Below are 10,591 nucleotides of genomic sequence, written 5' to 3' on the forward strand. Positions count from 1 at the left end.
TGACTTGGGTAAATGGCCTACACATGTGGCAACTGTCAAAGTCCATGGGGCTTGCGCAAATAGCTCACAGATGTAGCAACTGCTCAAGTGCATGCATGCATCTGGAAAGTCCCTGGGCAAGCAGGGTTGTAGGAGTGGCCAGTTCACAGAAAGGAACAATAGTATCCAAGGAAGGAGAAAGATGATCTTGTAAAGAAATCATGAAATTTACTCAACATCCGTTTTGGTAGATTGCACACCCATAGTACTCAGCCAATGAGGAACCAGGGGAGTGACTTATGGGCTGGGAAATAAATCACTGTAGCTGTACCAGGAGTGTTTGCTTACTAGACACCCGCTCTTTCAAGACCTTAATAAAGTCCCATGGCCACTGCACTTCCTGCATCCAAGTCCATCTGTTGACAGATGAGTATTTCGCACACTGAGCCTCTGGAACATTTGTCTAGATATGTATCTACCAGAACTCCAGCATGGGAAAGAAGTCCACGGTTTTAACATACTGTCCTGTATTGAGAGGCCAATGGTAAAGAAAAGCACTGGGATGTAGATGAAGATTTTTTTTAATTAAGATTTATTTATCTGAAACAGAATATCTAGGGAGAGTGGAAGGTGAGACATAGAGCTTTTATCTGCTGGTTCATTCCCTATATAGCCCAAACAGCCAGAGCTGCACCAGGCTGAAACCAGGAGCCCCAAACTCCACCCATCATGTAGGTGTAGGATCCCAAGCACATGTGCTATCTTCCACTACTTTCCCAAGGGCATCAATAGGGAACTGGATTGGAAATGGAGCAGCTGGGACTCGTATTGGATTGTGGCATCACAGTTGGTGGTTTAATTCATGGTGCCACAACGCTGGTCCCTGGTGCAGAAGCTCCGCTCTACAGAGATCCCTGGAGCACCTCTCTGTGGTGGGTGGACACAGAAAACAGTAGCCAAGAGGACAGACGCCACAGCAAAACCATGCAGTGCACTGGCTGGGACACTCAGAGGTCAGCGTGTGCCCTGAGAAGGTGGCAGAGTGCAAAGAAAATGACCAGGGCAAGAAGCCAAGCCAGGCTGCAGAGCCAGGGACTGTCCCGGGAAGTGCTGTCTCAGCAGAAGTCTAGAAATGTGCATTAGGGCAGCAGGACAAAGTGTAGATAAAGGGCAGAGGGAAAAAGTATACCCAGCAAGGGATCTGCGAATGTGAAAGCCTTGAGTGCACCAGGAATGTGGGGCATGAAAGGAGCAGAGCTGCTGCACAGCAATGAGAGACTGGGAGAGGGTAGTATGTATGTGTGTATGTGTATAGAGAGGTGAGCTTCGATACAGATAGGAGCCAGAGAAAGCAGTGCCTTGAGTAGTGTTAAGGCTATGGCAATGACCTTCAGAACAATGCAGAGTCCTGGGAGATCTGAGGCAGGGCTGCAGCAATCCCACATGGGAGCTAGTTCAAGTCTCTATTCCACCTCTGATCCAACTCCCTAATGACCTGAAAAAAGCAGTGGAGGATTATACAACTATTTGGGCCTCTGCCACTTATGTGACACACCCAGGTGAAGCCCCGGGATTCGGCCTGGCTCACTCATGGCCACTGCAGCCATCTAGGGAGTGAACCAGTGGATGGAAGATCTCTGTCACTCCTTCTCTCTGTGGATCTGCCTTTCCAATAAAAACAAATAAAATTTTTAAAAAATCTTTAAAAAATATTTGTAAAAAATACTTTGAAATCCGTACAGTCTGTTAATGTAAGATTCATTTATTTGAAATGCAGCACGAGAGAATAAAGACTGAGAGAAAGAAAGAGGAGAGAGGATCTTCCCTTCTGTTTCACTTCCCAAATGACTGCATGTGCGAAGGCTGCATCAGGCAAACTCCATGATCCAGGAACCTTAGTGGGGCTCCTGTGGCTGCAGGGTGCCAGGCAGCTGGTGCCTCTTCTGCTGCTCTCCTGGGTGCATTAGCAAGCAGTAGGATTGGAAGCAGAGTAGCTGGGACTAGAATCAGTGCCCATAGGGCACACAGGCTTTGCAAGAGGCAGCTTCACTTGTGCCAGGGTGGGCCACCCTGACAGAAATCGCATTTCAGAAGATGGCAGACCAGGGAAGGTTAAGGGCTTGCTGTCCAGGTTCCAGTGGTTCAAAGACGATCTTCTAATGCAGATATCTGGGAAAACCTTCCAACAAGAAAATGAGGATTTTGCTCAGGCAAGCATTTGATCCAAGCAAGCAAGCAAGCAAGTTATCTTAACAGGAAAATTGCTCCTGTAAATTACCTTCTGAGATATAGCAACAAGCAATCACATGCTGAGGTTACCAAGCTTATCTTCCTGGACAAGAACTCCCTACAAAAGGATGGGCATTCCGCACAGCAGGTAAGACTCTGCTTGGGAAACCCGCATTCCATAACAGAGCGCCCAGGTTTCAGCCCTGACTCTCCTCCGCTCCAGGTTCCTGCTGAGGCAGACCATGGGGTACACCTACCACTCTTGTTCGAGACTTAAACTAAGTTCTTGGCTCTTGGCTAGTGCACAAGTTTGGAGAGTGAACCTGTTGGCAGAAGATCTCTTTCCATGTCTTTTTATGCCTGTCTCTGTCCCTCTCTATGCTTCTCAAATAAGTAAGAATTTTTAAAAATAATGGAAAGGTAATTATCATTAAGTGGATTACTAGATTTAAAAATGAAAGTCTGGGTCCGACACAATGGCGCAATGGCTAAATCCTCACCTTGCAAGTGCCAGTCAAGTTTGGAATGGCTTCTATTTAAGCTGAAATGTGATCCATGCATATGGGTGCTGGTTCGTGTCCTGGCTGCTCTACTTCCCATCCATCTCCCTACTAGTGACCTGGGAAAGCCCAAAGCCTTAGGATCCTGCACCCACCTGGGAAACTCCGAACAAGCTCCAGGATCCTGGCTTCGGATCAGCTCAGCTCCAGCTGTTATGGCCATTTGGGGAGTGAACCAGTGGATGGGATGGAAGATCTTTCTCTGTGTGTCTCCTTCTCTGTAAATCTGCCTTTCCAATAAAAATAAATTCTTGAGCCCAGCATAGTAGCCTAGTGGCTAAAGTCCTCTCCTCACACTTGCCGGGATCCCATATGGGCACAGGTTCTGGTCCCGGCAGCTTCCCATCCAGCTCCCTGCTTGTGGCCTGGGAAAGTAGTCGAGGACAGCTGAAAGCCTTGAGACCCTGCACTTGTGTGGGAGACCCAGATGAGGCTCCAGGCTCCTGGCTTCAGATCGGCTCAGCTCCAGTCATTGCAGCCACTTGGGGAGTGACTCATTGGACCGATCTTCTCTGTCTCTCCTCTTCTCTGTATATCTGAATTTCCAATAAAAAATAATAGATTTTAAAAAAATTCTTTAAAAGTCTGTACAATGGAAAATTGTTCAACATGGAAAGGAGCTAACCATACTACCACGAGGATAAAACATGCTAAATGGGAGCAGTCAGACCCATGGTATGTGTCCTTTCACATGAACTTTTTAAATTTGCAAATCCACAGATTGGAAAATGAGTGAGTGCTTGACAGGGACTGGTGGCAGAATTGGGTAGGTAGACAGTGAGCTGCTAAGGATTTCATGGCAGCTACTTTGGAGGAGACACAAATGGCCTGGAACTGGACAGTGCTGGTGGTCCTGGAACTTTCTGAATGCTCCAACAAGACACCATGGAATGGCCTGCCTCCCAGGGGTGCATGGATTACATTTCAGCTTAAACAGAAGCCATCCCTGACTGTTGGGCTCACTGATCAAGTCACATGTTCATCCAGTTAGGCAGCCTCCTCATCGAGCAGGGCCAGTTTCCTAGTGGTAGCAGTAGTTGAGCTGTTGGCAGGACAGCCCATCATACGCACAGCCGGGCATTTCTGGGTGGGTGGGGCTTGTGGGATGGCTCATCTATTCTGTGCATGCCATCAAGTCCACCATGTCCTTCCTTGCCAACCAGTGCCTTGGTAATCCATGCTCTGTATCACATACCATGGCAGGTTAGTGCCAGCCTAGTATTTTAGGAAGCAAAAGCAAATCCCGTATATGTTCACATGAGGATAGGCTGCTGCTCCTTCTGTCAGGTATGGTCTGTGGGATCAATCTGCCCCCAAGTGGCGCCCAGGTTCCCATCTGCCTGGGCACACGGCCTTGGCCCAGCATAGCCACTCAGCACATGGGCACCCAGCCAAGCAGAAGGCCAGGGAGCCTCAGCACAGCCTCCTTCCCTGTGGCTGCACCACCACTTATGAAGCACCAGGGTCACCTGGGATGGAGGAGTGGGAAGAACCTGACCAGACATCCCATCACTCTGAAAGCTGAGTGCCTACTCCACAGTACATACCAGCCAGGGCATTCGTTGCCATGCACTGGCAGCTGCTTAGATCGGCTCTTGCCTCCTGTGTTAGGTTAGTGGGCAGGTGCTGTGCAGGGCAATGAACAGTTCTATCTCTGCTTCTCATCTCATCACACTTGAGGCTTGGCTCTCACACAGGCAGTGGTGGGGAGTTATGGTACAGGTAGCCCATGACGTTGATGTTCAGCTCCTGCAAATGATGAGGTTGTCTTCCACGGTTCTCTCCCAATGGGGCTTTCCTCTGTGATCTCCCCAGGAATCCAGGTGTGCAGACAGGTGGCCAGCAAGCAAAGCAGGAGAAACAGGTGGCACTGAGCAGCTTCAGTTCTGTCTCCAGGACTCAAGTGGGCTGCTCTGCTTCCACGCAGGTTCCCCATCTTGGAGTTCCATTCAGGATTGACCATGGTCCAGGACTTATAGACTCCCTGCATCATGGGGCCAGGAAGTTTGACAGGTAGGACAGCATGCACCACAGCCTGGGCCAACTCTCCAGTCCCCCTCCCCATTTCCGGCTTCATGGGAAATCAGTCAAGTGAGCCCCCTGATAAATCATTCATTGTGATGGATGCTGCTCCAAACCCCAGCAAATGTACCTCTTTCCTTTGGTCAGTGTTACGATGTGCATTACATGAAGGTCAGATCCTGACGTCAGTGATGCTCTCAAGCCATGAATTGGGGCAGATTTTCTTTCTCATCGTCTGGTATCCTTGTATTTGAATACGTTTTCTATGATACTTATTGCCTTCTGCTCCTCTGTGCCCATTAGGTTATACCAACAAAGAAACAGATGGATATTCTGAAGAATGTCAAGGTGACAAATTCTACTCTCTATTGTAACAGAAAGCAGACGGCTTAAAGGTAGATTTTGTTGGGCCTGGCAGTGTGGCCTAGCAGCTGAAGTCCTCTCCTTGAATGCACTGGGATCCCATATGGGCGCCGGTTCTGGTCCCAGCAGCTCCATTCCCCATCCAGCTCCCTGCTTGTGGCCTGGGAAAGCAGTCAAGGATGGCCTGGGAAAGCCTTGGGACCCTGCACTCGTGGCAGACCTGGAGAAGGTTACTGGCTCCTGGCTTCAGATCAGCACAGCATCGACCATTATGGCTACTTGGAAAAAAAAAAAAACCAAATCTTAAAAAAAAAAAGGTAGATGTTGTTAGCACAAAGTAACCATAACCAAGTGTTGGAGTTGACATCGGTCTGCATTCCAGAGGTTAAAAGAACTGTGATTAAGGAAGCTGGCAAGCAGCAGGTGCTGGGTCAGCCCAGAGAAGAATCCAGAGTGTGCCAGGCAGGTGTTCCCAGGGTCCAGATAAAGTAACTTGCCTATCTGGACACAAGTTGTTGGGGAGCCCAGTGACAGAATCCACATCCAAGCCTCCCAGCTGAGAGAGAATGGCAGTCCCTCACCAACTTTAACGACAGCCTGGGGAACTGACTGAGGACAGATGGCTTGGATCCCAGAAGGAAAGTCACAGCCACACTGCCTGTGCTTCTTGCCTTTTGATTATATCGAGTTTCATAGTTTGGGCACATGTAATTAATGATCTATTGTGTTAAATGACCTTTAGAAGTTTGAACAGAAAGAATACGTAACAATGTAAGTGAAGCTGAAGAATCCACTGAGGCATGGTCTATAAAACAATCTTACACGTCTATGTTGAGTTACACTTTGGTTTTTCAGGCCCTGGTGCCAGAGATCTGGGTCTGGGAGTGGGCCTGGTAGGGGAACTTGAAACTCCCCTGGTGGGCTGTAGACTCCACTAGCAAGCATGTGATCCAACCCAGCTGAACAAACTGCTCAACTGCCCAATTGCCCAGTCAAGCATTGAAAGCAAATATCTGGGTAAAATGGAGACTCTGGAGAGGACTGTGCCAGCCAATGGACATTGAAGGATTTCCCTCATACTTGGATCAGCAAGATGCACATTTCAGAATTATTGAAGCCACTGGAGCAGAATCTTTGGAGCAAACCCTATGTCGGGTACTCTGGGATGGTACTGGGTGGCCATTCCCTATTCCCGGGTACTGGGAAGCTGGGTGTGGCTTCCCCCCTAATTTTGCCCTTTCCCACAGATACAGGAAGAGGGGAAAGATTTGGAAACAATGGTTTCACTTACTCTCTCCTAGTCGTTAACCCTTCTCAACCTGGTCAACTATGTAAAAATCATCAAAAATAAAGCATTAAATAGCAATAAATAAAATCCTTCTGATTTTAGAAATGTATGGCAAACATCTACAAATGAACTGTACAAAACATGCTGATGCATGTAACCATGTTTTCTCTAAAAGTAATCTGCATCTGTTACTGCAATTTCCGTTTCTTCAAATTTCCTTTTATCTTTCACTTCTCACAAAAACAGTCCCCAGGGGTCACCTTCAGTCTTTCATCAAGAATCATTCTCTTTACAGGTAAATTCCTCATCCTGACTTACAACCAACTAATTTTAAAATGAAAACATAATCATTACAGAATGAAGTTAGGAGCCCAGTGGCTAAAGTCCTCGTCTTGAATGCGCTGGGATCCATATGGGTGTCGGTTCTGGGTCCAGCAGCCCCGATTCCCATCCAGCTCCCTGCTTGTGGCCTTGGAAAGTAGTTGAGGACAGCCCAAAGTCTTGGGATCCTGCACCCACACTGGAGACCTGAAAGAAGCTCCTGGTTCCTGGCTTCAGATTGGCGCATCGGCCATTGTGGTTATTTAGGGAGTGAATCATCAGACAGAGGATCTTCCTTTCTGTACATCTGACTTTGCAATAAAAAACAACAACAACAAAAAGGTACCCACCACAAGCCAGAGGCCCTGCAGTGATGCTGCTGCTTGGGATGCCCTTTATCAATGGGCCTTGGTCTGGACTTAGCCTATTCGGACTCGAGCTTCTTGGCAGTGACACCCTGGGCAGCAGCATATAGCGGCTCAAGCAGTGAGGTCCCTGTCACCCAGGGGAAGTTCAACTGAAATCTCAGCTCCTGGCTTCAGCCTGGCACAGCCTCAGCTCTTGGGAGGTGTCAGCTGAGCGCAGCAGAGGATGCAAACACACTTTGGAATCTCTCTCTGCCTTTCAAATGAGCAGACAGTGCAAACCCGGAAACACTGAACTAATGACATCTTGAATGTGACACTGTAAGTCAAAATCTTCTGTCCTCTCAACTGAACATGATCTGAAACGCTACAACTACAGACTTTCTCTACAATTGCTGATGTGTGGGCAGAAAAATCAAAGAAAGAAAACCAGTAGGATTTTAAATGCAGTTGCTGTTGGTTTTTTAAAAAAATAAATGTTTATTCCAGGTACGAAAAGTAATGTGAAAACAGAATACAAAAAATTGCATTCAGTTTTACAAGTAGAAAACAAGACTTCTGAAAAAAGTTGACAATTATATATAAAATACATAAGAGGATACTTTGACATTCACAGTGGGTATTTCTTAAAAAATAAATTCTGTTAATGTAGCTTAGAAATGAGAACGTACGGACAAGCGCAGTTTGGTGAACCAGACCACGAGTGACACTCCTCCCTCAGCACACGCAGGCAGCACTTCCAAGGATGATTTGCACACACGTCTATCACATGGCAAGCTTGCTTCAACCACGCAGAAGTTCATGCGTAGTATGGCTTCCGTGATAGGCACCATCTGTGTATGCTTGTTTACTCAGAGTTCCCAAGCAATATTCATGAAACAGGGAACCCAGGCGGCAGCCAGAATCTGACCAACCCATCTTTATTGTGGCAACCGAGGCTCTGCAGCAGGGCGCTCTGGTCACCTGCTGTGCTCATTTTACAGGACTGCTGCCCAGACTCCTGCTCCTCTTCTCCAGGTACATCTGCTTGTAGGTTTGAAATGTCACTTTCGAGTCTTTCCCAGAGTTCTGCAGTGGCTCAAATCCAGGTGCACTGGTGCTTCTTTTAGAAAGTCTTGGATTCACATCTAAGGTGATAAAAGTTTTAGTTACTTACTGTTATGTTTAATGCTGGGTGTGACCAATTTACAATGAAGCAAAATTCAGACAGAAGAGGGTGTTTTTGGTGTAACACTAGAGGCCTACGCCTCACACTGAAGGGCAAAGTCTGCAGTCCTGGCTCCATTTTCACTTCTCCCCTCCCACTTCCAGAAAGGGGTGCTGGCTTGAGTTGCTGGGTCTGTACCATCCTGGCGTGGAGCCTGCTCATCTCATTTAGAAACTGAATCAGCATAAGGGAATTCATTCGCTTGGTCTCTCACATCAATAAGCCAAAAACAAAACTCAGAGTGAAAGTGTGCATTCACTTGTAGGAGTTTTAAAATAGAACTCAGTGTAATAGCCCAGTGGCTAAATTCTCGCCTTGCATGCCTCAGATCCCATGTGGGCATGGGTTTGTATCCCAGCTGCTCCACTTTCCTTCCAGTACCCTGCTTGTGGCCTGAGGTATCAGTACAGGACAGACAAAGCCTTGGGACCCTGGACACGCATGAATGGAAGACCTGGAAGAAGTTCCTGGCACCTGGCTCAGCTCTGGCTGATACAGCCATCTGATGAATGAACCAATGGATAGAAGATGCTTCTCTCTGTAAATCTGCCTTTCCAATAAAAATAAACAAATCTTTAAAAAAAAAATGGCCTGTTGTGGTAGCCTAGTGGCTCAAGTCCTTGCTTTGTATGCACTGGGATCCCATATGGTGGCAGTTCTAATCCCGGCAGCCCCGCTTTCCATCCAGCTCCCTGCTTGTGGCCTGGGAAAGCAGTCAAGGACGGCCCAAAGCCTTGGGATCTGGAAGAGTCTCCTGACTTCGGATGGGCACAGCTCAGGCCGTTGTGGTCACTTGGAGAGTGAATCATTGAATGGAAGATCTTCCTCTCTGTCCCTCCTCCTCTCTGTATCTCTGACTTTGCAATAAAAATGAGTAAGTATTTTAAAAAAAGAAAAGGAGCAAGGGGTGTAAACAGAAGTTGTGTGTAGGAGCTGCTGTGGTGGTTCAATGGGTAAATTCTCCATCTATAAGTGCTGATATCCCATATGTGTTCAGGCTGTTGCACTTCCTTCAAATATTTACAATCTGGTATAAGGAGCGTTTTTCTTGTTAAAAGGAAATATAAGCGTCCCAGCCCACAGCTCAGAACAAAAGATGCCCTTACTATTCATCCACACAAACACTGAATGAATAAGAAAAAAACATGAGTAAAAATCATTTTACAACAGCATCATTAGCAAAATGCAATGTGCATGAGACTGGCAGAGAAACAAATAAGAGAATAATTTTACCTATTTCTTGGCTTGCTTCCTGCATCCTTTTCTTCGAGGCTGAGCATTTTATCCAGTCTTCTTTTGTACTTTTTATTCCTGAAACTATTGATGATTTTTGATGTTATCAAGAAAAGTCACTCAAGTTGAAAACATCTTTAAAGGCAAGCAGATACATTTTACCCACACATCACAGAACCCACCTGGGGCCTAAAAAAGAAATGACCTCTGGTGCATGTGTTCAAATAGCTCCAGATCGGCGAACAGACCGTCTTCCAAGCTTACCATCCCCCAACCCTGCTGGGCCCCGCCTCCCGCGCAGGGCCCAACACCAATGCATCACACCACATTAAAGGGCAACTGGCAGTGTCCTAACTACATGAGACACTCAAGGCCGTAAGACTCAGCTTCCAAGTGAAAGGACCTTTTCCCACAAATCACACACTGGCATCACCTTCCAATAAAACGCACTGCTTCTCCTACAAACTGATGCTCTCCAACACATACATTCAGGAAAGCACAGCAAGACGCAACGGAGGTCCTTTCAGTTCTTCCATGTGGGTGCCTCAATGCACCGTTGCTTTCCTACCCTGAGCCTACACTGGCAGAGCAGTACACAGGCTTAGAATCCTGACATCACTCAACCTGCACATCCACACTGAGCAGCTATGAGGTTACAACTCTATCTTTGGGGCCCAGCACGGTAGCAATAGTGGTTAAAGTCCTTGCCTTACATGTGCCAGGATCCCAGCTACCCTCCTTTCCCATCCAACTCCCTGCTTGTGGCCTGAGAATGTAGTCAAAGATGGCCCAAAGCCTGGGGACCCTGCACCCGTGTGGGAGACCCGGAAGAACTCCTGGCTCCTGATTGGCTCAGCTCCAACTGTTGCAGTCACTTGGGGAGTGAACCACTGGATGGAAGATCTTCCTCTCTGTCTCTCCTCTCTGTATATCCACCTTTCCAATAAAAATAATCTTAAAATAAAAAAACAAAAAAACAAAAAACAAAAAACTATCTTTGGCACTGTCATTGGTTTCAAAGATG

The 10,591-nt window shown here is 47.1% G+C and overlaps 1 protein-coding gene across 5 annotated transcripts in view; it reads right to left on the minus strand.

Moving 5' to 3' along the window:
* Positions 1-7,990: 7,990 nt before the first annotated feature.
* RESF1 (retroelement silencing factor 1) overlaps positions 7,991-10,591 on the minus strand; it is a 30,914-nt gene continuing 28,313 nt past the window's right edge. For 4 of the 5 annotated variants that reach the window (XM_040972218.1, XM_040972217.1, XM_040972216.1 and 1 more), the window contains 2 exons: positions 9,568-9,651; positions 7,991-8,254 (listed from right to left, as the gene is read on the minus strand). In XM_040972218.1, the coding sequence (XP_040828152.1) occupies positions 8,100-8,254; positions 9,568-9,651 (239 nt within the window). In that variant the 3' untranslated portion in view covers positions 7,991-8,099. Of the gene's footprint in view, positions 8,255-9,567; positions 9,652-10,591 lie in introns of those variants that run through there. The other variant, XR_005883105.1, reaches the window with a different exon arrangement.

This window comes from Ochotona curzoniae, unplaced genomic scaffold (genome assembly GCF_017591425.1).
Source record: "Ochotona curzoniae isolate NIBS_2020 unplaced genomic scaffold, NIBS_Ocur_1.0 contig_2235, whole genome shotgun sequence".
Taxonomy (NCBI): domain Eukaryota; kingdom Metazoa; phylum Chordata; class Mammalia; order Lagomorpha; family Ochotonidae; genus Ochotona; species Ochotona curzoniae.